Below are 27,578 nucleotides of genomic sequence, written 5' to 3' on the forward strand. Positions count from 1 at the left end.
TATGAACTTATCCATTTTCTTTAGATTATAAAATTTGTTGGCATAATTGCTCACAGTAGTCCCATATGATCCTTTTTTATTTCTGAGTGAAATTTTTTCACTTTTATTTTTTATTTTACTTTCCCAGAATCCTCTCTATTTATTCTTAGTTAGATTAGCTAAGGATTCATCAATTTTGTTGTTGTTTTTTAAATTGACTTTTCTATAGTTTTTCTGTTGTCTATTTCTGTTTAAAAAAAAATATGCTCCTTCCTTCTGTTAATTTTAAGTTCTGTTTGTTCTTCTTGGGGCATAATTTTAGACTGTTTATTTTGAATCTTTCTTTTTTAAATGTAAGTATTAATTTCTTGAAATTTCCCTTTTAGAACTATTTTTGTTGTATCACATATATTTCAATACGTTGTGTTTTCATTGTCATTTTTCTCAAGGTATTCTTTAAACTTTCCTTTTGATTTCTTTATTGACTTATGGGTTCTTCAGGTGCATGTTGTTTTATTTCCACATTTGTGAATCTTCCAAGATTCCTCTTGTTATTGCTTTCTTATTTCATACCATTGTGATCTGAAATAATACTAAAATGGTTTGCATAATCTTGAATTTGTTAAGACTTTTGTAGCCTAATACATGGTCTGTCCAGGAGGTTGTTTCATGCACACTGGAGAAAAAAAATGTGTGTTTTAGTGTTGTTGTATGAAAGTTCTATACCTGTCTCTTGGGTCCATTTGGTTAAAAGTAAAATTCAAGCCCAGTATTTCCTTACTAATTTTCTCTCTTGTTGATCTATACATTGTAGAAAGGGGATATTTAATTCCCCTACTATTATTGTATTGCTATCTTTCCCTTCTTGTTCATTTGTATGTGTTTTGTGTAATTAGATGCTCCAATGTTGGTTGCATATATATTTACAATGGTTTAGTCTCTTGATGAATTGCCCCCTTTCTTATCAAATAAATAGCTTCTTTGTCTCTTGAGATAGTTTTGACTAGAATTTTATTTTATCAGTTACAAGTATAGCCATGCCTGCTTCTTTTTGGTTACCATTTGCATGGAATATCTTAGTCTATCCCTTACTTTGAAAGCTTAAGTTGGTCTCCTATGGGGACCATATAGTTGAATTTTTTAATTTATTTGGCTACTTTATCTTTTGAATAGAGAATTTAGTCTATTTATATTCAAGATTACTATTGACAGCTAAGAGATTACTACTGCCATTTTGTTGTTTTACAGTTATTTCATAGCTCCATTGTTCCTTTCTTTCTCACTCTCTTGTCTATTTTTTGTGATTTCAAATTTTTGTTATTGTTAAGCTTTGATTCCTTTCTCTTTATCATTTATACATCAGCTGTAGTTTTTATTGTTGTTTCATGGTTGCCAGGAGTCTTACATAAAATATCTTAGAGTTATAATCTACTATTGGGGTTGATAACAACTCTGTCACATACAAAAACTCTGAAACATTTACCTCCTGCACAATTTGTGTGTTTGATGCCACAATTTACATTTTTATGCATGTATTCCTCAACAATTCATTGTGGCTTTATTTTTCATCATTTTAACTTTTATACTAGATGTGTGTATGATTTATATGCCACATATAAAGAATTAAAAGAATTCTGGATTTGACTTGTACCTCTACCAGTGAGTTTTATACTTTCATATGTATTCATGATAGTAGTTATCATTCTTTTGATTCTTCTTTAAGAATTCCCTTAAGTATATCTTACAAGGCAGCTCCAGTGATAATAAATTTCTTCCCTTTATGCTTATCTGTGAAAAACTTTGTTTCTCCTTCATTTCTAAAGAAGGGATTTGCTAGATATAACATTCTTGGCTGAAAGCTTTTTCTTTCTACACTTGGAATATATCATTTCATGTTCTTTTGGCCTAAAGAGTTCCTGCTGAACAATTTGCTGCTAATCTAATAAGTATTCCCTTATGTATGACTTTTCACTTTTCCTTTGCTGCTTTTAAAATTTTGTCCTTGTCTTTTATTTTTGATAGTTGATTATATATGCCTCAGAGAGGACCTATTTAAGTTAAATATATTTGGTAACTTTTGAGCTTCATGGATCTGGAGGTGTAAATTTTTCCCACACCTTGGTAAGTTTTCAGTAACCATTTCATTAAATAAACTTTCTGTCCCTTTCTCAGTTTCTTTTCTTTTGTAATTCTCATAATGAGAACATTTGTTTACTTCCTGGTGTCCCATAAGCTGTCTTCACTCTTCTGATTTTTTTCCCTTTTAATTGAATAATTTTAGAAGGCTTATCTTCAAGTTCACAGTTTCTTCCTCCTATTTGACCTAGTCTGCTGTCAAAGCTTTCAATTGTATTTTTCATTTTATTGATCTTCAGCTCTAAGATTTGTATTTGGTTCTTTTTATGATGTCTATCTCTTTGTTGAACATGTGATTTAAATCTGCAGTCCCTGACCCCCAAGCTGTGTCCTAGTACTAGTTCATAACTTGTTAGAAACTAGACCATGCATCACCACTTGAGCTCCACCCCTACCCTTACCCCAGCCTCCCATCTCAAGGAAAAATGGAAAAAAATTATCTTCCATGAAACTTAGGAATAGGCTTCATGGCAGGTGAGTGGCTGGCCTCCCATCTCAAGGAAAAATGGAAAAAATTGTCTTCCATGAAACTTAGGACTAGGCTTCATGGCAGGAGGTGAGTGGCTGGCAATCAAATGAAGCTTCATAAGCTTTATCTGTGTTTATGCTATTCCCATGGCTCACATCACCATCTAACCTCCAATCCCCACCCCCTATCCATGGAAAAATTAATTGTCTTCCATGAAACCAGTTCCTGAGCCAAAAGATTGAGGACTGCTAATAGATCATGAATTGTTTTCCTGACTTAACTGAATTCTCTATTTTTGTTTTCTTTAATCTTGCTGCGTTTCCGTAAGATCCTCATTTTGAATTCCTTTCCAGGCAACTTGTAAATTTCCATTTCTTTAGTAGTCAATTACTGGAAAGTTATTGTGTGTCTTTAGTGGTGCTGTGTTTCCTTGCCTTTTCATGTTTCTTGTGCCCCTACAGTGATGTCTGTACATCTGGTAGCACAGTCATCTCTTCCAAACTTTATAGAGTGGCTTTTCAGGAGACTTTCATTGGCAAATGATAGTCAGATAGGGTGTGGCAGCTCTTGTTCGATGTGGTCACAGAAGTGTGGTCTCCTCCATGAAGCCTCTTCTGTGGCAAACAACATTAGTAATGACTGGTCTAGGATACATGAGGTTGTGATAGTAATGGTAGCTTCACAGGTTATGAGGCAAAGGCTTTAAAGATCCTTCAATTTGTGTCTTCCTCACAGTGAAGAGCCTTAGCTAAAGGGATATATCTTGGTGTTGAATCTGATATAGTTCATGGCCAGCCAGAGAAGCATGGGGATCCAGAGCACAGTGCTGAGAGTGCCTGTGGGGCTAAGTTCCTAGACTTGGAGTCTTGTAAAACTACTGTTGCATCTGGGATTTGATATGCAGATTCACTCTCTCTACTCAACTGGTCTGGCCCCCAGTGACTTTTTCTTTACCTATAGGTAAAGGAAATAGTGAAAAGAAGACATTTTTGATGACATTCAGGACATCATGGGTATACAATGATAGCTCTGATGGTCACTCCAGAAAACAAAGTTCAAAAATTGCTTTGAAAGGTAGACTAGGTGCATAGCTTTCCATGGGCAGTACTTCAAGGTGAAGGTAGTGATATTCAGCAATGAGGTATGTAGCACTTTTTCTAGGATGAGTTCACGAACTTAATTATCAGACTTTGAAGGTATTCTTCAACTTTTCAGTTATGAATTCCTACAAATAAAGAGCCATGAATTAATACTTTCCCCTTCAAAAGATGCCTTTATGCTAAAATATATATTTTTCATACTATTTTAGGCATTTTCTTTCACACACACATACATCTTTATTTCTAGATTACATTTATTTGTTTATTCAATAAATAATCATTAGGTGCCTCTTATGTTCCAAGGGCTGGGCTAGACAGCATTTGAGGGCATGACATCTGTACAACCTTTTCTCATTTTGTAAAATGATTCACATCACACAAGAGAAACTTGTCAAGAAGCATCAAACATTTGTGTAAGTTCATTGGAAGCCCAGAACACTGCAGGTCGAATGGTGGTAATTTCGGCAGCATTATGAGAGACCAGCAGAGCATCATGGACACTTCCACTTTGCTCACGTTCCCACACTAAACAGATGATGCTCATCACCTTCCACCAGCAGCTGCTTGCAGAGGGTAGGCTAATGCCACAGAGAGGACAATTTAGATGCAGGATCTGAGTTACATGGGGTGGCATCAGGTAGGGGCATTTCTCCCTTGTTCAGAAAGTTGATCATTTTGGTTTCAATCAGTAGCCCAAAAAGAGACTTAAGAAAACAACTTTTAAAATCATTCAGATAAAGGGAGGAGGAAGCCCATACTCTCATAGCCACTTACTTAGTATATTGCCAACAAATGAGAGTTGTCTTTCCCCTTGCTCTATGGAGTATATATCCGAAGGCAGGTTATCGTCCTGCACTTCCTATGCAGCTGGTATCTGAGGGTGATTGCAAACCACCAATAGCAGGAATCTGGTACAAAATAGGGAGCAGGAAGGAAAAAGTAAGAAAAGTAGGATGTGCAAGGACACAGGAGTTAGAAGAAAGACAAGTCTTTAGAGGAAAGTCTTCAGAAGAAGCAAATATGACTATGTATTAAAAAACATAATAACCAGGACCTGCCATTGAATATATCTTCTCCATCTCACTCCAGTTGTGTCTGAGCCGGGATGCTAGGTAGCCAGCCTGGCCTAGGAAACTGCCAGGTTGCAGACTGCTGTTCAAGCTCACTCGGGGTATGGCTCCCCTTAAGTGCCTGGGAGCCTGTTGTCTCAGGCAGGTAAGGCTCCCCATCAGGAGGAGCCAGTTGTCTCAGTCAGGTCAGAGGTGCCGAAGTGCCTCAAAGGGGCAGCAGTCAGTCTTAGTAGGAGACTAGTAGGAGCCTGGACTAACTTTGCCCGTGGCTATTTACACCACAGGTGTGGAGACTGCTGAACAATGATGTACGTGCTCTCGTGTTTTAAAAGGAGAGACCAATCCCTTCCCCATTCCCTTATTACCAAGGTGTTTCTTTTTAGGTGTCTCCTACACGGTTGTCTCATGGTGACATGGTTCACTCATGCTCTAAAGCTCATTAGGAAACATGCCCTCAAACAGCTGTATCTGTAAGTACGAAAGCAAACACCTTTACTGTGTATCTTCCTTCACGGAGAAAAAATAAGCCTTGCTTTATTTTTATCTGTGTTCACAAACACACACACACTCTCAGAGTGAAAGAGGGAAAATGCACATGTTGTGATCTTATGAGAGACAATTTAGTTAGTAGTTCTGAGCACAGAACTACTCTGGAACTAAACTGGACACACTTGAATCCTGCCTGTTGCTCACTTGTTCTGTACCTTGACCGAGTAACTTAACCTCTTTATTTCATATGTATAATGAGGATAACAATAGTGCCTACCCTGTAGCATGAAAATTACATTAAAAATGCATAATGTACTTAGAACAGTGCGTCTAACACTAATAGGGCACCTGGTTAGTGGTATTTAATTGTTTGACCAGTTTTATAACAAGTATCTGTCTTGAGTGTGTACATAATTTTAGGCACTGCTGGATGGGATGCATGTTAGTTGTTAAGGAGAGTGCGGAAAAGAGAGTGGTAATGACTCACTGGGCATGGCAAAGGCACACTCACACTCCTAACAATGTTCCAATTAATAGGGAGTGTAAGTAAACATGCTAAATTTTAGTAAGTTTAGTGTAAGTAAACATGGGAAATTTTAACCGAGATTTTTAATCTAACACTAGCATAGACGCTAGATGGAGATTTTCAAAGTAGAAAAATGGGTTGGTTAATGCCGATAGCCAGTTTTCATGTGTTTTGTTTTTGCTTTTGTTTTTTATGCTCCTGCATTGAAAATGCAAATAAGTGAAACCTTCAGAAACTGGACGAGCCTACAGGATGAGGCAACAAGTGGTCTGGTTGTCTTTAATCCTTTCCTCATTCAACAGGTAAATGATTCTTTCCTCCAAGGGGTTAGTCATTAAATAAGAATTGATAGATACTGCCAGGTGCCCCACACAAGATCCAAGAAGTTCAAAATCCATCTAAGTTCTCCCAGTTCCTATTCTGCTTGTTAATTAATTGTTAATAGATCTACTTGGAAGAGGAGACTTAACATCAAACAACTAGAAACCAAATACACGACCACGGGAGCTGACCAGGAGCGCAGAACCAGTCTGGGACAGTTCTCTGCTCTTGCCAGTAACATGTGGATGATAAGTTCTGCGTGACAGCTGGACTCTGGACCCCTGAAGTCACGATTGAAGTGTGTATTGCCTGAGCTCCCTTGGGCTGGGCGCGGCAGGCCGGGTGGCAATCAGAATGCACCTCGGGCCCCTACAAAAGGCACATCACGGGGCCTCCAAGGCGTGGGTCCCACACTCAGTGTGTGGCGTTCTGCAGAGGGGCACTCACCTGCTCACCTGCTGCTGATGAAGATGACCAAAATCACCTTCAGGGTGGTAGTCATGGAAACCGAGCACCCAAGCAGCAGAGACCGCAGCGGTTTCCTGGTTTTCCCAGGCCTCCACCGCTCCTGTGACTCCGGCATCACACCCCGCCCCCCAACCCACGCCTGAGCCCCGGGGGCTGCCAGCGGGTCAAGCAGCCACAGGCTGAGGGGACCTCTGCTGGCCAAGAAGCGCCACCTGTCGTCCTAGACTCGGCACGGTTCCGCGCGGTTCCCCTCTGCACTTGCACACACATCCTGCGCCACGCACCGGAGCTGCTCCAGAATATTTGGTATAAGGGCCAAGACTGGGTAATTATTCCATTAGTCCTTTCATTTCATTTTGACTGTAAAAATGGAGGCACTGTATCGTTTGGGGGTGCACAATCCTGCGTTTCGTCTCCTTTCCTTCCTTCACCATCACACTCCTAATTGCAGTCAGATATAAGTCTTCTTCATTTATCTTTGTTTACAGGCTGAAGCAGAAAATAATCTGGGTTTTGATACAGAACTGTAAGTACCATCACTGTATAGTGTGTGTTTATGGCCTAGACGAGGTCATCCACTTACACTACCTATACCTTAAAACAGGACCTCTGTGAAAGATGTCTATTTTTTTTCTCTTTTTCTGTTTCTCAGGGCCACTTTTCCAAATATCCACCATAGGGGAAGATGGCAACACTAGTGTAGGAGGCCTGAAGACAGAACTTAATCTGAACCCACCATTTAATATCCTTGAGGTTTTTTTAGTTATTACATTAACAATTAAATATAGAATAAAATAAAAGATACTAACTCCAAAATTCACCACAGTAAGAACGCAATGAAAAGCCCAAATAGCCTCCTGGCTAGTTGATCGCCCCAGAGCAACTACTGTCACTGTCAATGTTACAAACCCCAGGTTTCTTATGGTTCTTTTCACAGATTCTCTGTGTATGTAGACTGTGTATTGTGTGTGTATATAATAGAAATGAAAACAAAACGTACAGTTAACAGCATCTTGTTTTTATTATACTTCATCCACAATCCATATATACCTTATTTTTTTAACTTCACTCTTTTTATTACTTGGAATACTTTTTATTGCATTTTATGGATATGACATAATACTTCATCCCAGAGGTTAAAGCTGTTTATGTTCTTTCTACTCTTTTGCTGTCATAGAACAAAAATGCTACAGTGAATATCCTTGAACATATCTAAAAACCCTTCATCTGCAATTGCAAAGTCCAAACAGCTAAGAAATCTGAAAGTCATTTCACTTTTTTGGCATGCTCATCTGGCAGTCAAACCGTAGCTGAACTGACGTGAGGCTATTCATAGTCTTTCTTTATACTACTTAAAGTGAATTCCTGTGTCATTTTTGCTGACATATAACTGGATTTGATTACAAATTGTTATCCCAGCTCCCCCGACTGTATTGTATCTACCAACTGCGCTTTCTAAAATCCAGGCAACTTTCAGTTCTGAAGCACATTCAGCACTAAGGGTTTTGTATAAGTGTTGGTGTATATATCGTTGTACATATTTATGCTTTGTACCTTTAGGATACCACTTCAAAAAGTAGAATTGCTAAAAGTATATGCATTTTAAATTTTGCTAGTCAAAATTGTTATTCAAAGGAATAAATGATTCGTATCACAAACAATACTAAATGATAGTCCTTGTTCTTTCACACACAGGACAAAACCTTTTGATGTTTGCTAACATGAAAAGCAAAAGATGAAAACTCACTTACTTTTAGTTTGATTTCACTTTATTGTGGGTTAGATTAAGCATCTTTAAACTTTACTATTGACTGTGCATATTCTGTAAATATTGGGTTAATTTCCCAATTGGCTTGCATATGGATGACAAGTATCTTTCCCAGTTTGTATTTTGATTTTTATTTGTAATAATTTATTATCCATACAAATTTTTTAATAATGTTGATTCATCATTTATACATATGGAATTTCTTTTAGTGTAAGGAATTGTATTGCTGCTGTAACAAATTATAACAAATTTAGCATTTTACTTATTATCTCTCAGTTACATAGGTCAGAAGCCCAGCAAAGTCCAACTGGTTTCTGGGCTCCGGTTTCATACCACTAACACCAAAGCCGTGGAGGCTGTAGGTGGAATTTGGTTCCAAGTTCACACAGGCACTTAGTAGAAACCAGCTCCTGCCATGGTAGGTCCGAGGTCCCCATTTTCTTGCTGTTTATCAGCTGGCAGGAGGTAGCATCCTTAGCTTCTAAAGGTCCTTCACAGTCCACAGGAGAGTATCTGCTGTCGCTTCAAATCTGACTCAATTTCTGCTTCTTCTCTTCTGGTTTTAAGGGATCATATGATTACACTGGCCCACTTGAATAATCCAGAATAATCTCCCTATCTTAAGGTTAGCTGTGGCATGTCACAGTGCAGTCATGACACTAACCCTGGGCAAAGATTACAGAGGACATTTTCTTATTTTATTTATTTATTTTTTTTTGTAGAGACAGAGTCTCACTTTATGGCCCTTGGTAGAGTACTGTGGCCTCACACAGCTCACAGCAACCTCCAGCTCCTGGGCTTAAGCGATTCTCTTGCCTCAGCCTCCCGGGCAGCTGGGACTACAGGCGCCCGCCACAGTACCCGGCTATTTTTTTTTTTGTTGCAGTTTGGCCGGGGCTGGGCTTGAACCCGCCACCCTCGGCATATGGGGCCGGCGCCCTACTCACTGAGCCACAGGCACTGCCCCCAGAGGACATTTTCATTCTGCCTACTGCAGCAATGAAGTAAGGCTCCAAATTATTTTTACCTGGTTACTAACCAGTTGTCCCAAAGTTATTTTGAATAAATCACTGATACTACCAATTTGGTTGTTCAGAATTTTAATTTCTGGATAAATGAGAAATGTTCATGATCTGAGAAATGTTCATGATTTGAGAAGAACTCAGCCCCTACCCTTCTCCCACTCCATCTCCTTTAAGGACAAGAGATCAGTATTTGACAACTCCAACTCTAGATAAAAGAACAGTCCTATTCATGGGCAGGACCCATAGGCTCTATGTGAAAGGTTTTGAGCTCAGTTGTCATTTAAAGAAAAAAAGTCAGTGAATATTCAGGTGTGTGGCTGTCCCATACAGGGCTCACCCTGTGGAAATGAGGGAAGGGTCTGGATTTTGAAGGGTCATGCTCATTAAAATCTAAAATATATGAGTTTTGATTTGTGTTTATACTATTTGGGACTTGTCATTTTTCTGAATCTGATTATTATAGAACTATTGTTTCTTTCCCATTCTCCCAATTCTCCCCTTCTAGAATGTGTATTAGAAGCATTTTGATATGTCTCAATCTGTTATCCATATGTTAACTTCTATAGCCTCAAAACCCAACAGTGCCTGGCTTAATAAGACAAGGCTTAATACATATCTGCGGATAAAATGAATTATATATTTTGAATCCATCTTGGAAATTAGAATAAAGGCACTGAGTAAAGGCAAAAATCAAGCATCTCCCAAGCCAACTTCTTAGCAGTTTAATCTTCAACCTAGTAGCCAAGCTCACACACAAAAATAGTGAAATCTGGAATTGTTTCATGACAGGAACCAAATGTTAAGGTATATTACTTGGGAATACAGAGGGGGATACACTACTTGGGAATATAAAGGGGAGGCTGTGATTTGTTCCCTAATTTGAGGAAATTTGTTCAAATGGCTTAGAGTATATGTAAAGCACCAACACAGTCCGACATTATCAGGGATGTGGTATCAGGACTTAATTCACATTTAAAGCCTCCTTTTGCAGACGTACAATTAAATTGCAGAACACAATTAAATGAGTTTGTGTTAACTGTGCACCTACCAGGACATAATCTCACATTCTGCAAGGTAGTCAGTGATAGCCATGTTTGATGTCATTTGTCCCGAACCTTTTTAGCACCAGGGACTGCGTTCATGGTGATCCTAACCTGCTTTTCCAGTTCCAGTAAGTTTTGGTAAAATTTTTCAGCAGTGTCTTCATCTAGATCCATCTGGAAAAGAAGTAAAAATAGGGATGAATGAATTAAAAAAAAAAAATAGGGATGAATAGAAAGGAAAAATAAGATGAATAGTATTTGTATATAAGAAAGGCATTCAACATATGTAAGAGAACAGAAAACAAAAGAAAGGAGACTGTAGAAAGGGCCATGGAGGCAGCCACGTGAGGGCTGCCGGGAAACTCTGAGAGCCTGAGGACGCACTGACGTTAGTCCCCTTCCAGCACTCACTCAGCCTACTGATGCCTCTCTTAAGTAGCAAGACTGGATGATCTGAGGTTTGCTATCCTCTCTACTCACATGTATCCAGGAACTGAAGATATCAACTAACCAGTAAAAAAGAACAAAAGCCAAGAGTCTTGTGAATTTCCAATAGCTAATCACCACCTAACATCCATATTTAGTAAAAGAGCCCTGTTTTTAGCTAGGCTCACTGTCCTCTAGATCAGCTTTTTTCAACCTTTTTTATCTCATGGCACACTTGAACCTAACAGTTAATCTTCCGCGGCACACTTAAATTATGTTGATTAAAAAAAAGAATAAAAGAAAGAATATACTTACTGTGCTTTGAAATTATTTCAAAAATAATTTAATGATCTTTAAAATGTTTGCAGCACACCTAAGATCCTGTCACAGGACACCACTGTGCCTCAGCACACCAGCTGAAAATCACTGCTCTAGATAAGAGACAACATTCTAGATAAGTAGCCTCCAGGGAAACTACGGTGCCATGTGACTACATTCTGGCCAGTGAAATGTAGCTACTGCCCCGAGTGTCTTTAAAAGGAGCAGAGCATCCTTTCTTCTCCCTTCATCCACACTGCTCTCTGGAGCCAAAAGGATGAGAACCACACGCTAAGGACGCCAGGGCTGTAACTACAAGGACCCGCGTGCCTGACAGTTTGTGGAGCTGCCATACCAGCCTGACACTGCCTCTCCCCTCTTTTCACATGTAAGAAATCTAGGATTCCATCTTGTTAAACCCATTATTATTTTACATTGTTGTATTTCATGCGGAAAATCTCATCTCAACTCACACACTTTAGGACAAAGCAAATTTCCAGCCCCAGTGAAACAGGGATATGTTTTTTCAAGTCAACACAAGGCCTCGACTTCAAAAGCAAGCTCGCTCTTCACAAAACTGAAGGGCTAAAACTTACACTTTATTTTTGTAAACAGGGTTTATCACATAAAAGAAAGGAATGAAAGTAAAGAAGGAAGTTACACAAAGTGAAGATGCCTTCCAGAGAGACAGGAACCGGTCAGTCTCCAGAGCAGAGAAACACCCAGAGTCTAAGTCCACCAAGTTCACTAGTTGTCCCACCTTCCTCCTGGCAGGACTGGCTGCTGCCCTTTGGGGTGTTTGACAGGTTGGGGTTCTATACTAGATTCCATTACAAGTTACAAGACAGGCTGGTTATATAGCAGTTTCTCCTTCTACACATACATCTAACATTTTGGAAATAACACTTGTATTCAGTCACCTTAGAGTTTTTCTACATTGGAAATGAAAGAAACATTAGAGATCTCTTCTAATTCAACCCCACCTTTTAACAGAGGAGAAAGGTGACTTCTCCAAATTGATCAAAGGGTAAGTCAGGCAGGTGCAGTGGCTCACACCTATGATCCTAATACTTTGGGAGGACAAGACAGGAAGATCCCTTGAGGCCAGGAGTTTGAGATCAGCTTGAGCAAGAGTGAGAGACCCTGTCTCTACAAAAATTAAAACGTTATCTGGGCACATGCCTGTATTCCCAGCTACTTGGGAAGCTAAGGCAGGAGGATTGCTCGAGCCAGGGAATTTGAGGTTGCAGTGAGCTCTGATGACGCCATTGCACCCTAGCCCAGGCAACAGAATGAGACCCTGTCTCAAAAACAAATAAACAAATGGAAAGAAAAAAGCTACTTTCTTCAATGAATTTCCATAAAATGCTAATGAAATACTTTGTTTTGCAGAACTAAACATGTTTTCCCCTTGATAAACAAATCATTCCCTCTAGACAGTAAGTTCAAATAAACTCTGTGAGCCTAAAGTAAGCTTATTAGTTTACAACAGAATTCCCCTGTTAAGGGCTATTCAGAATTTGAAAACAAAAAATTCACATAAACAAAACCAATTTGGAAACACTAGGATTAAACACTGTGCACATACTTCTTAACTGTTTAACAGCCTTTGTCAGGCTGATCTATGTTGTCCAAGTCTTGAGAGAAGGGACTACAATATGAAACATTACTCAATTTTATGTGCCTGCGAAATCACTTCTTACAAGTCTTCTCAAGGAACCAGTATCCCAAAGAACATATTTTGAAAAACCCAGAAGGTCCACTTTTATTAACAGTAAACAGATAGCCGGAGAAGCAGCAAGCATGGTTCCCCTTTGCCCTCATGCTGCTGACACGTAGACTGAGATCACTGCCACTTCAACTTACCTAAGATCATTTATTAGCCTCCACCTAGTTTTAGTCTATGCCAACACCTCCTCTCGATAGGCTAGATAGTGAAAAATGGGAGGCTGAAATAAACACTGTTTATGACAAAAGTATAACAAAATAGTTCTTACAGTTCAAAATAAATTTTCTCATTCTCCAGTACGTAACTCTACATTTAATTTTTAGAAGATCATGGAGTCCACAAATAACAGTACTGATTTGTTTTCTGTCCTCTATACCTGCTCTTTCAAAACACCCCAAATCTGATCTTTGTCACAACCAGAACTGAATACTCATAAGTTAACGTCACACAAGAAGATACTTCATGTTTCATCCAACTTCCGTGTTTACTGAGTGGCTACCACGTGCAAGATAATGTGCTAAGGAAGGGAGTAAAATCCTCCTCCTCACAGAGTTTGTATTCTGATGAGGATCCCGAGAGTGGATGAGCAGCACAGGGAGCAGGTACAAGATGTCAAGAAAGCCTACAACAGAGGCACCCAGCCTGGTCCAAAGAGTCACCTGAGGCTGAGCTATTGGCTGATTGGAAGGGTGAGCAGAAATCCACCAGTTGAAAGAAGAGTAAGAACAGCTCAAGTCCAGAGAACAAGATGTTCTCAGAGTCAGGAGAGAACAGGAGGAAATTAAATCGGGCCAGGATGATGCTGGTGAACAGAGTGAAGATCCAGGGAAGGGAGGCAGGGTGGCTGGTCAGGAGCATAGACCTACCTCATCCACCCCACTGCAAACATCTTCAAAGTGACAATGCAAGCAGACTTACCTTCTGGGCCATTACATAATTGCTTCCAAAGCCAGTGGTGGCACTCATATACTTGGTCAAAGGATTAAGAGACTCAGGCTTTTGGCGGAAAAGCCATACCTGAAAAGGAAGAGTGAGTCAAGGGTTTGTACTTTCTGCCCAAGGTGAGGGAGGCTGGTGGGGATTTACAATCAGCACTTCACAGAGCTCCTCAAGCAGATTTAAAATTCCTCTCAAATATCATTAGCTAACAAACTGACAAATATATTAAGAACTGATTAAAATATAATTTCAAAGTACTTGCTTCTACAATCAATTTGTATCTCTATAACAAATGCACACATTTCTGCAACATTTACCAAAACAAGAACATCAAGTCAATTCCATTAATGTTTATCTTAGTTAATTTCAATTCAGTCAAGATTTAATAATCTATTAACTGCAGGCATTACAGCAATAGGCCCTCAGATTTCCAAAATGAATAGCAAAAATCCTGAAGGAGCCCAGGGGAGTGAAGAAAACAAACACACAAAGAAGTGGCCCTGATCCAGTGGGTTTCCAACGTATGGTGATTCTGATCCAGTAGTAGAGGCTGTCTTTGGCGGTCTGGGTTGAAAAATACTCAAGAGACATCACTTGTGTACAGAAAAAAAGAGTATGATGATCCAATGCTAATGTCTGCCTTTGATGAGGAAGCCTAGGCAATCCATTCGCCATGTTTGATTTAAGGAAATCCACTGGTTTCCCAATAAAGTAACAACTCGATTCTCCAATACCAAGAGAGGAAAGAGAATCTTCACGGAGGGGAATGGAACTGAACTTGGTGATTCTATCTAATGTCCTATGATTAGCCTTAAAGTACACTTTAGTTCCAAACAGGACCTTGATTATTGACAGAGCTTGTTCTCATACTATCCTTTCTGTTGAAAACATTTGTAACACCAGGGAATGTAAAATTCATATCTGCTAAGACATACAAGCTATGAAAACTCAGTAACATACCAGCGCTTCTGTTCCATTATATGGTGTCAAAGTGAAAGCATTTGCAAAAAAGCGAAGCTGAGGAAAAGAAAACAGCAGTCATTTTTGAGGTGATTTATAATAGAGTCGTGAAATAATTATTCATTTAATTAGAAAAATAAAACCTGCATTTCTGGTTATAGAACACTTTTAAATATCAAAAAATAAAGATGTCAAAAAAGAAATGTCACTTAATCTCCATGACTCTGAGTCAAATAGTTTTAACATGAAGGCGTATTTACTTCTAATCTTTTTTCTACTCCTGTCACAATAGAAGGACTAAAAGTAGCATTTTCTAATGTGTGATGGAGGAACAGTAGTCCTGTGAGATGTTCAAAGCACAAAATAAAACCAAAAAAAAAACAAAATGTGGTTCTTTTGTCAAACAATGGAAATTATCCACTTCTTGAGAATTTTTAATGCACATGACTACACTGAAAACTCAGAGAAATCCAGTTTAACACTTCTTAACATGGGTTTCCCAAAATTACATGATTATAGAACTCTGGGATCTCAGGTGTATGATCAAGGAAATATTCCTTTAAAGAGAAGTGGACACTCAGGTTGGTACAGTGGTAATACCTGATAGTCTGAAACAGAGACTACATATTAGGTGACTTCAAAACCTCAAGTGAAGTGGATTTCAGGTTCAGTTTCTTAAATAATTTCCCAACCCTTAAACATGTCTACTAGGTCCTACTCTAAAGAGATTTTGTAAACTAAGAGAAGACATGTTCCTCACTCACCAGCCATATGATGGGTATCAACAGCGTCCACACAAAAGGAGGTAGAATTCCAAATGTCAGATTGGTCAATACTGTACCTGGGCATACCACACTGGAATACAGACCCTGGGAGCATAGAGAGGGGTAGCAATCAGACATCAATTGGATGTATAATGACTTGGTCCAGATATATGTTAATTAATAAGAGGTACGCATAGAGCCAGGAAACCAGGGGATAAAGAATTTGTGCTCTGAGTTGTCCCTGAAGTTGGATAGATCATTTCTGTTCAAGAATCATATACTAAGAACCCATTAGAAAAGGCACTCAGAATGCAAAGGTACTCAGTAAGACAAAGTCTCTATTCTTATGATATGATGTATCACATTGAGTGATTTCTATATGTTGAACCATTTTTGCATCCCTGGGATGCGTTCCACTTGATCATAATGAGTAATCTTTTTAATAAGTTGTTAAATTGTTTGCTAGTATTATTTTTTTTTTGAGGATCTTTTTCATCTATGTTAATCAAGGATATTGGCCTACAGTTCTTTTTGTGACATCTCTTTCTAGTTTTGGTAGGAGGGTGATACAGACTTTACCAGACGTATAGTAGGTATATACACACTAGATTACAGAACCACAAACAAGAATGAAATCCTGTGATTTGCAGCAACATGGATGGAACTGCAGAACATTGTGTTAAGTGAAATAAGCCAAGCATGGAAAGATTAATCTCACATGTTCTTCCTCATCTGTGGGAGCTAAATATTAAAAATAATTGGTGTCATGGAGATTGATGGTAGAATGATGGTTACTAGCGGCTGGGAAGGGTAGCAAGGAAGTGGTATAAAGTGGGGATGGTTAATGGGTACAAAAATATAGTTATACAGAATGAATATTTGATAGCACAACAAAGTAACTGTGATCAACAATAAGTTAAGGCATACTTTAAAGTAACTAAAAAGTGGAATTGGACTATTCTTACAAAGAAACGATAAATGCCTAAGGTGATGTGTACCCCAATTACTCTGATCTGATTAACCTACGTTGTATGTCTATATTAAAGAATCGCATGTACCCTATAAAGATACGCAAAGATATCACATACCTATAATAATTAAATATTAAAAAATAAAATACTTTTAATTATAGGGAATTAATTAGGATGATCCTGAGTGTTTCTCCATGACCTGTGTTGGAGAATCACCATCAGGCTTATCATCTGTCAGGTAGCCTGTGTAGAACCTGACAACATTTCTGGTAACACACGACTTCCAAAGAAATCCCCTAATGTACTTATTTTTGGCTGCTTTTTCCTCACAAAAGCCAATGGGCTGAAGAACCAATCCCAACAGATTTTAGCAGCACTAGCTAAATCTATTTTTGTAAAAGATGAAATCCCAAACTTTATCTGACAAGTGAAAGTTAAATAAAATCTCAGAGCATTTTATGGAAGAAGTTAATCCTCTCTGACCTTGTCCCCTAAAAGGGAGTTTCCAGAATACCAGAAAGCTTTGAGACATATTTTCAAACATCTCAAGAAACTTCAGAAGGAAGTGACGATGGAGCCTACACACTGAGCCCAAGCTGTGACAAAAGCCAACACATGAACACACGTGAGGACATGCACACGTGTGCAGATCACATGTACACACCCACACATATATTCACAGTTATACACATGTGCACATACCCACAACACACACACACGTTTGCAGGTATATATGTACCTCCACGTGTGGGTGTGCACAAAGCATACACACTCACATCTATCCACACCCACACGCACATGGGTACAGACATGCACACACACATTCCGAGTGCAAAGCACTGCTGTGACTGCTTCATGTCGATTCCCTCATTCAAACCAACAAATTTGTGAGGCAGGCCCTGTTATTATCCTTATAAACTGAGGCCTAGGGAGATCACAAACCCCGTGACAACGCCAGGATTCAAATCCAGCTCCTAGCATCTACTTTCTACCTCTCCCTTTACTCAGAGGCATGATCACAGAAGAATTCCATCTGATAAAGGTCTCCATTCCAGAATAAGCCAGGCACAGACCACCACATAAGCTTTAGATTTCTATGTCTAATTCATGATCAAAAAAGCTCCCTGGATGTAGAAGACATAGTTTCTTGATCATCTTCTTATTTCACCTTCCTCCTCAACCCTAAGTCTGGCCCAGTGCCCCAAACATGATAGATCTTCTGTAAACGTTAATGGAATTTTCTCCTCAGCCCCACACTCATACAATATAATTAATCAAAGCAAACAAAAGGAAATGCCCATAGGAAGGCCTAAAGATTTTCAGTTAAGATTTTTTTACCTGGGCAACAGAGATGTACAAAGAAACAGTGAATTACAAAACATCATGCCCACAAGGTGCCAGCATGCCTAATAAGGGTCACCTTCTCCAAAGAAACACCCCTAAACCCAGATCCTCATGGAGAGTTCTGAAGTCTTAAGTCCAAATCACCACCATGCAGAGGCTTTATGACCCCTGACTATCCTACAGACATCTTACTGGGAGGCAGAGTGGTTTAGTAGGAAAAGTCCAAGTTATAAAGTCAGCCTTGGATGCAACTTTAAACTCTACCATTTATAAGTTGTGCGACCTTCAGGTAAGTGACTTAATTTCTCCAAGCTTCAGCGTCCTCATCTGGAAATGGGAATACTCAGACCCACCTCGTTGTAACAGGGAAAGTATTAAACGACATATGAATGAACGTCACAGATGAAGAGGACAGCACCCCAAACATGGCACGTACTTGAACAATAGCTAATGTTATTTTTAGTGGTATCATTCTATTATCGTGAAGTAGAATTCCTGAATAACTACAGAATGGTGAATGAACTACACACATCCAAAAGGTTAGGAGCTAATTATCTCTCCCCTAAAACTTTCATATAGATCAGCTACCAATGTAAACAACAATAGGTAGTGGGAAGCCAGCCAAGTTACCAGGAAATCAACAGTAGTTCATAAGAGACCCTGCCCCACCATTTCCATATCAGTGAGACAGGCCTTACCCGCTGGTTGAAGTTCCTGTTCAAGGCCACATTCAGAAGGTCAGTGGCATATTTGGAAGAGCTATAGGGTTCTTGGCCTTTGCTGTGCTGAAAGTCCTCAAGGCTGAAATTAGATTTCCTTGCATTGCGAGATGATGTCCAGATGAGCTGAGATGGGTGGTCACTGTGACACAGGAGAGGCTCCAGTTCCCGAATCTGAGTAGAATAAACAAAAGACCAAAAAGTCTTTTGGTCAATATACCAATATTGTATATACAATATACCAACCAATGAGATGATTTTGAAACCATTCTACATGTATACTGAAATGGAACAATTAATTAAACAGATAGAGGAGGATGGAAGCCAGCTTTGTCACTGCTGAAGTAGGATACCACAGACAAGCAAGGGGAAGAGGATAGAACGAGCCCCATGGTCATAGATCAGGGTTGGAGATGGTAAGAACTCCTGTGCAGCTTGACAGAGATACAAGTTACACATAAAAATGTCTACAGATACCTATACACACATAGAGCTCCCTGGTCTATTAACTGAGAGGGCCTAGAAACTGATATCTCAATAGCAATGAGCACCCAGACCTTGATGTCTAAAAACTATTCACCCATAAAAGGAACCAGGTCTCCTTAGAAAAAAGGATGATTCTAGGACTGAGGCAGGAAACAGATAAGATGAATCTAAAGTATCATGTAATGGGAGAAAGTAAGAAAGTACTCAAAATGAAAGCTAAAACGAAAACAGAAAACCGTAATGATGGGGGTATGTCAAAGAGAAAAGTATGAAAAGGGAGAGAAACAGTAGCTTCACAAAGCCTGACAGATACTGCCTCATACTAGGTGATTAAGGTCAACGTCAGTAAGTCATATGGATAGGACATGCTGTTGATACGACATCACGAGAACTTGACTTGGTGGTCCTCCTCCCAAAAAACACATTCTGCAGTCTAACCATGAGAAAAACTCCAGACAAATCCCAACTGAGGGTGTCTACACTATTATTGAGCAGTAATCCTCAAAACAGTCAAGGTCATCAAAACCAAGAAAAGTCTGAGAAATAGTTACAACCAAGAAAAGCCTAAGGAGACTGACTACTAAACGTGACGTGCTATCTTGGATGGGAGCCTGAAAAAGGACATTCGGCCAAAACTAAGAAACTGAATACAGCAAACACTTTAGTTAATAATAACATATCAGTTGGTTCATTTATTTTGACAACTGAACCATACTAATGCACAGTGTTAATAACAGAGGAAACTGGATGTAGGGTATACAGAAACTATACTATCATTGCAATAATTTTGTCAATCTAACAATATTCTAAAAGAATAAGTTTCTTAAAAAAAATCTACTAGGAAAGCTTGCAAATGTGTTCCATGCTTGCAATCAACAACAAGCCAAATGCACTCAAGAAAACTTATAAACACGAGATTAAATCAGTTAACTGGTTCCTCAACTGTAATACACTATGGGGTTTGGAGCTTTATAGCCATTATCTAAGTATTGGCTTATTAAGCCCAAAGCCTCTTTACCAGGATAAAGTGGCCAAAGACGTTAGTTTCAAACACCTCCTGGAGCCCATCAGCAGTGACGTTGTTGTCCTGGGTCAGCAGTCCTTCAGCTGTGGAGAACATATGAATCACTTTTCTGAAACAGCAGAAGACAATTGTACGACTTTAAAAAAGCTTCTAAACTGAAGATAAGGAAGAGATATGCTGACCCATCCCCCACACACAAACTACCCCATCTTTGATTCTGTAATGACAAGAATAAAAATACCTATTTCGCAGACTGGTGACTGTAGTAAATGAAATGCAAAAATACTTCCTTTCCCCCAATTCATGGAAGCACTTACATTCTTATGGCTCACATGGCCAATAGGAAGCTGAGTCTCTCAAACACTTTCTATTAAAACTCTCCTCATGATTGGCTCAGCACCTGTAGCACAGTGGTTACGGTGCCAGCCAAATAAACCGAGGGTGGCGGGTTCAAACCTGGTCCAGGCCAGCTAAACAACAATGACAACTACAACAAAAAATAGCGGGGTGTTGTGGTGGGCACCTATTGTAGGGTAACATTTAGAAATAAACATATCCTACATCAAGCACACAAAGTGAACTCAGTGTGAGTTTAAAATGACTTTCTATTCTTTCAGAGGCTTAAGGGACCTGGGCCCCCCGGGACACACGCAGAGTTAGCTTGCCTAGAGTTAAAAATTCCACAAGCCAATTCTCTGAAGCTGTGCACCCTGTGAAGCCTGAGATCAAAGAGCATGCGGGCCAGAGGGTTAACGTATGTTAACAACATATGGTCAGAGGTCTATAGGTGCTCTGCCCTGAGGAAAGACACAGTCGTTACTTCATACTGAGTAAACTGAGGGAACACTTGAAGATACTCTTCCATTAACTCTGTTCCCCTGTGGCTACTTTCTTCTTTGTGATCTTTATTTAGATACCTGCCCAGAGATTAGTCAGTGTCTAGCAGAAAATGTTTACTTCAGAAATGATTGTGTTGATATGGTAACAGGATATTTCCTTACAAGTTAATTTCAGATAGGTAAAATGAGGTTAATGGTGAAACTAACAGATGATAGATTAAGTGTGTATGTGACTAGAAAGGTATAAAATCAAAACCCTGAATAAAGAATTTTGCTACACACCATCCCATACCGTGTAGTCTGTTTCTTGACTTAATAATTACAGGAGCGAGTTTATACCCCCGGCAAAGCTGCTGTTCATTCGCATCTCCGGTCACGCAACACCTATAGTCCCAGCTACTTGGGAGGCTGAGGCAAGAGAATCGCTTAAACCCAAGAGTTTGAGGTTGCTGTGAGCTACGATGCCACAGCATTCTACTGAGGGCAATATGATGAGATTCTGTCTCAAAAAAAAAAAAAAAAAAATTATAAAAAAATCTCTCTTCATGACCTTCCAAGTCAGGTTACAGATAAACTGCTCTGGGGGAAATAATAACTATGCCAAGGGAAAAAAAATCTTCCCTTGAACAGAATATATTTAACTGCTGAAAAAAGTTAAACAGTTTTTTTTTCTTTTACTGGGCATTCTTGGAGCATGGAACATATTAATGTGGTGTCTTGCTATGAGATCAATATAGTAGCATATAAAGACCAGTGTGGAATTTGTGTGTATCTGCATTTGTGTGTATGTATGTTTAATGGGAGAGAGTAAAGCAAAAGTGGGTGACCAGATTTATTTCTTGCTCTGGGTTGGGGTACAACATTTTTGAAAGCCACTACCCTAATGTAGTGAGAATCTCCCAGAAAGATACTATTTCTCTGCATTTCTCCAACCTACTACTCAGAGAACCTGGCATGCAATTGGGAAATGGTTCCAAAGTAGCTTTCGTGGATATTGGAGTCATGTTCTTGCTAATAGGTACATTCAGGCAGAACCCAACTTGACCTTCCAAAACATCCAAACGCTTAGAATATTCTGGAGACCTACCAGGCCAGGACTTGCAGTGTCTTCCACACAAAAAGGAATGTTCTTTCACAGCACGGTTGCAATCCTTCCTTTCCATGTCTTCATCCTTCTCAATACTCCCTTACCTTTCGTCCCTCAACTTAATATGCCAAGGGCAAAACTAGGCAGAAAAATAAACACCTTCATTCTAATCAATTCATCAAGACAGTAGAAATTACCTTGAAAAGAGGCCAGAGAAAAGTGCTCTGAGATTTAGTTGTGGATTAGGCATGATCCCAGCATTTAGATATACAAAGTCCAGTCTCTGAAACCTACAAGAAAAACACCCAAACAAGATTGTGAGTTGCAAGGAAAACACCAAGACAAAATTGTGCATTCAACCTCTCGAGCAACTAGGAGAAAGAAGGCCTAAGAGAGACAGAAAATATTTTCTAAATCAATAAGATGGCCACAACAAGCTAAAAAGAATTTATGATACCTGAGGGTTACAATGGTTCTTTCTCAACAATTTTCTTTAGCTACAGTAAATATTTTAATGTTCTTATTCTCTCTCTTCAAAGAGAATTTGGGGAGCTATAAAGGACGTTGAAGTCAAAGCTCTAATCAATAATTTCTTCTAGATTTGTCCTTCCCAACAGGCCCTGCAGTAACCCTCTATCTGTTAAAGCTGCTCTCTTTCTGGTCTTAGAAAGTTGTTTTGATTTTTGTGTTAATTCACATCTCCACTAGTTGACAAGTAACATTTATATTAATATAATATGAATGTAATACATGAATTAGATTTCAGGTGTATTAATCTTCACCTGACCTGACCTAAAATGCTAAAATCTGAATGCCAAGATACATGTATCTACCAAAACAAAAGATCCATGTGGAAACCTTTCATTATTCATGGAGAGGTGCTATGTACCATAAATGATGAGAGTTCACAAGGACACAGATTATAAAAAGCAAATGGGGATAAGGTATTCTTGGTAGGCTCCCCCATGAATACTTGCCATGTAGGGAATTATGAAGTACTGACTTGAGAAAACGTTTTCATTCTTAAATGTACATAAGCCTTAATTTAAATGTTCCCCTTCTGAAACAGGTTCAAGACAGGTAGAGCCTATTCTCATGATATAAACACCATAAATATACAAAATATCTCCTAGAATTCAGTACATTACACTATCTCTGTGCCCTCTGTATAACCCAGGATACAGGGCCATAGCTACTAAAGCTAGGACCCTGAAACATGGTTACCGATACAAATCACTAACACTTCTTGATCCTTCCATAAATCAGGGGTCCTCAAACTACAGCCCGCAGGCCATATGAGGCAGTATGATTGTATTTGTTCCCGTTTTGTTTTTTTACTTCAAAATAAGATATGTGCGGTATGCATAGGAATTTGTTCACAGTTTTTTTTTTTAAACTATAGTCCGGCCCTCCAACGGTCTGAGGGAACAGTGAACTGGCCCCCTGTTTAAAAAGTTTGAGGACGCATAATCAAGAGCCAAATGACTCTAATTAGTAAACTTATTTAAGATGCTGATATTGTTACCCATTGGTTAATCGTATAAGTACCACAAAATCAGAGTGGGTCCCTCTATTGTGGGTTGTTCTACTACTTAATTTGCAAACTTCCATCTGAAAATATTAACATCTGTGGCTAGGAATGGAGAACAAATATTTAGCAAAGACACCAAATTAAGCCTTCAGTAAAATGACATACTACTCTCTAAGATGAAATAATTGACACAATTGCTCTATTCTGGGTAAAAGAGAATCACTATTTCTTTTTACTTTTACTATTTCTTAGTTTTCCTCTGCACACGGAACACAGAATTACAGATGAAAAGCTCAGGTGTCAGAGGTGGTGCGGCTTTAGCAATTGGAAGGCATCCTTCTCAAGCTTCTTCAGCTCTAACTTCCTTCAGACCTAGAATCAAAGAGATCTATTTGGGCCACTGCAGGAGAGCCTGAGGGATCTTTCTGTACATCTCTACATATTCCCAAATGTGTGAATATCACTACAACTATCATTGCCTGAATTTGGATAATACCACCCGTCTCAAAGAAAGCTCTTTGTGAGGTAAACAAACACACCCAACCTGCACTGAAGTGCTGAGACAGCAGCTGGGACAATTCAATTACCTGGAGTTCCCCTTTCTGCCCCACGAGCCTCACTGCCTTGAATTTGTGCTAAATTACCAAGTATCTTTCTAAATACTAAATTACGAAATTTTTGACGCAGTACTGAATATTTTAAAGCTCTGGAAGCAAGAATAGTCAGTGCTATACATGGTAAAATCCTAGGTCTCAAAAGCCAGCTGTACTGGCTATTATTAACTGGGAATAAAGGCTCTTTTCTGCCAAACAGAAAATATAATCAAACTTACACAAAACTGGTGAGAAAGCTAACTAAGAAGGTTTGTGAAAAGAATGTAAACATGATTTAAAACTCATATTTCTCTTCTATGGTTTTTAACTCCACAAGGACATTACTAGGCAGTTTCATGGCCTTAAAGACCCTTTAAGTTACGGAGGAGTAAGGGATGTGGAACTTATCACAATTTATTTGAAAATGGAACCCAGAAAATCTTCTCAGTTTTTCAGAAAGATAATGTGGCAGAAAACTCTAAGAGCTTGGCAGTACAAGAAGAACCCACGTTTACAAAGGGCCAAGGCCACACTGAGAGGAGCCTGAGTGAAGAAAACTAGCTTTTGTTTTGTAACTTGTGCATTGGGAATAGGGAAATGCAAATGATTCGCAAGTCACGTAAGTAAACTGCGAAGTATTTTTCATCAGCAAATGTCTTTACCAAGGTCTTCCTTGTTTCTAATATACTTCACTTTATTGTCCAAAGAAATAAAGTAGTTCCTGGTTTCTTAGAGGATCCAAATACAAAAACATTTGAAAAGTAATCATTCCAGTTAGCACAAGGGCACCATGGAGTATTGCAGGATTCTTCACATTTGATCATTAATTCCTCTTAGAATTTTTTTTAAGTATGCCTTCTTTCCCCAGAAAAATGTGTTGTGCACCTATGTGCAATTTTGTGCTCATTTTCACATCAAAGCACTCTATTCCTCCATCTACCAAGTATTTATCAAATGCCTATCGCACACCAATTACTATGCAGGTGTGAAAACCTTTACTGGCCTGGGGAAAACTGCCCCTGAGGAAGCAGGGAGGAGATTTGGGTTCTAGGGCCAACCAACCAATGTACGGTCAGAGGACCTTCTCAGACACATGACTCTTAGTCTCCACTTGTTAAATATCAGTCCCTGCTCCACCTACTTAATGAATTGTATGGAAGAAAGACGTAAAAATTGAATTCAGCTATCAAAGAAGTTACTTTAATGTAAGGCAGTGTGATTAACAGTATGCCAGGGTGTACTCATAAACTAGTCTTTTTTTTTTAATTAAAATAAGTAGCTTTTTATTTTTTTATTAAATCATAAACACATAAATCATTTATATATTAATGCATTTATGGGATACAATGTGCTGATTTCATATGGAATTAAGTCTTTTTGAAGTAACTATAGTGATGACTGAGAACAAACATGTGGTACTTAGCCGGGCATGGTGGCTCACGCCTATTATCCCAGCACTCTGGGAGGCTGAGTAGGGACAATCGCCTGAGCTCACAAGTCCGAGACCAGACTGAGCTAGTGCGAGACCACGCCTCTAAAAATATAGCCACGTGTTGTGACCACGTGTAGTCCCAGCTACTCAGGAGGCTGAGGCAAGAGAATCCCTGGAGCCCAGGAGACTGAGGTTGCTGTAAGCTATGATGCCAAGGCACTCTACTGAGGGCGACAAAGTGAGACTCTGTCTCAAAAAAAAAAAAAAAAAGGTACTGAGATACAATGGGTCACTCTATACACATATACTCAGCCTAACTTCTTCTTACACTGCACCTGTTTCTTTTTAGGTTTTCCTTTCTTTTTTTATTAAATGTCATGCTATATAAGAGAAAATCTATTAGCAAGAAACATACCTTTGCTTAAGTTCACTGGAGGCCCGGAATACTGACTGCAAGTTGCTGACATCCACCTGCACGACAGTGACCTCAGCAGTGGGATGAGAGGCCAGCAGACTTGCTCGGACACCTTCCGCTTTGCTCACATTCCTGCACGCCAAACACAGATGAAGCTCATCGTTTTCCACCAGCAGCCGCTTACAGAGGGCCAGGCCGATGCCACTGGGAGGACAGTCAGACACAGGATCTGCATTATTGGGGACGGCTCCAGGTAGAGGCATTTTTCTATGTTTCAGAAAACTGACTGTGTCAACCTGAGTTCCAATGAGGAGGCCAGGCAGACAGAAAAAAAGACGCAAAAAATATTTAAAACAAGGAGGAATCTTCCACTCTAACAGTCACTTGCTCAGAATGAGAGAAACACAAATTCTGAACAAGTTCAATGGCACAATAACTGGACTGAAACTGACAGTAGTCCTTTGCCCTTTCTATTAATACAAAGTTCATACTACCAGTGGTTTTCATTTTGTACTTACTATGCCACTCATAAAAGTGATTTAATACATCACCAGGAAAGGTTGAAAAAAATATCTCATCACTTGTTTCATAGGTCCATATTTTACTTTGCTGTCTAGGTTCTTCAGGAGCAAGGGCTCTGCCACCTGTTAGTATCATCGCCTCTATAAAGAGCACCCGAAATCTCTGATAAGGGAACAGATGAATCTTTTAGGAAGAGGCATCAGTAACATGGCAGGAGGTACAAATCCTTCACAATTACTATGATTGAATAACCAAAAGGAAGCAAAAGAACTCAGCATGATTAATTAGAAGTATTAGATAAGAACTAAGAAATGGAAGCAGGGATAAGTACACTGCTCAAAGACAAATAAACTAGTTCAGGAAGAGCATTGTGAAACTGCAAAGGAGGCAGGACCAGCAGGTTGACACCCTGGTAGACCGCAGTGAAAACCTGTGTAGAAAGTTCTCTTCCAATACTTAAACTAATGCCAGGCAAATATAGTAAGAACCCCCAAACGAGCCTGGAACCATCACTAATCTGTCAGCCCTGCCAACAAAGCATCAACAATACCTGTTCATTCACCCTCACTCGAGGATAGTAGGCTTTCAATACAACTATTAATGGCACATATCACGTGTATAACAAACAAACATACGGTATCAATTGTAACTTATTTAAGACCTTCCACATCAGAAGGTCATGTTTAATTCAAATCACCAGTTACTGGGCACCTCAAGGGCCAGCATGTCCCACACCTCCTGCAGTGGCGGACCCAGCAGGGCAGGTCTCCGCAGGAGTTCCAGCCTAGGCAATGTCAGGGGCCGGCGCTCCCAGAGTTGCAGACCTTCGGACCCCTGAAACGCTGCCATCGCAGGTTAGGCCTCACCTGCTCGCTCCGGTGATCAAAACCACCTTCCGCATCTTCGCAAACCCGCAAGGCCAGGCGGTAAAGCCGGCACTCACCACGGCTCTCAGAAGACCCTAATCCCAGGGTCTCGGCCCCGGCCGTGCTCTCGCGCACCCCCACCAATCAGAGCACCGTCAGGCCCCTTCTCCCTTTGCGTCATCGACTCCGAGCAGCGGTGTTCAATCAAGGGCCGCCGTC

The 27,578-nt window shown here is 39.5% G+C and overlaps 1 protein-coding gene across 7 annotated transcripts; it reads right to left on the bottom strand.

Moving 5' to 3' along the window:
* Positions 1-6,412: 6,412 nt before the first annotated feature.
* Positions 6,413-27,550, bottom strand: HSD17B7 (hydroxysteroid 17-beta dehydrogenase 7). Of its 7 annotated transcripts, none has more exons than XM_053606732.1 (10): positions 27,360-27,550; positions 25,972-26,175; positions 22,198-22,290; positions 20,069-20,183; positions 18,544-18,738; positions 15,531-15,635; positions 14,767-14,823; positions 13,786-13,884; positions 10,506-10,568; positions 6,414-8,879 (listed from the first exon to the last, which is right to left on the bottom strand). In XM_053606732.1, exons 1-10 carry the CDS (start codon positions 27,392-27,394, stop codon positions 8,862-8,864), a joined length of 984 nt encoding a protein of 327 aa, XP_053462707.1. In that variant the 5' UTR covers positions 27,395-27,550; the 3' UTR covers positions 6,414-8,861. The 7 variants fall into 7 exon arrangements, 2 of the variants coding, with proteins under 2 accessions (XP_053462707.1, XP_053462706.1); XM_053606731.1 differs by having other exon boundaries at positions 6,415-8,882; XR_008383165.1 differs by having other exon boundaries at positions 6,416-8,882; positions 10,400-10,568; positions 25,972-26,103; positions 27,360-27,549.
* Positions 27,551-27,578: the final 28 nt, after the last annotated feature.

This window comes from Nycticebus coucang, chromosome 10 (assembly GCF_027406575.1).
Source record: "Nycticebus coucang isolate mNycCou1 chromosome 10, mNycCou1.pri, whole genome shotgun sequence".
Lineage (NCBI taxonomy): Eukaryota > Metazoa > Chordata > Mammalia > Primates > Lorisidae > Nycticebus > Nycticebus coucang.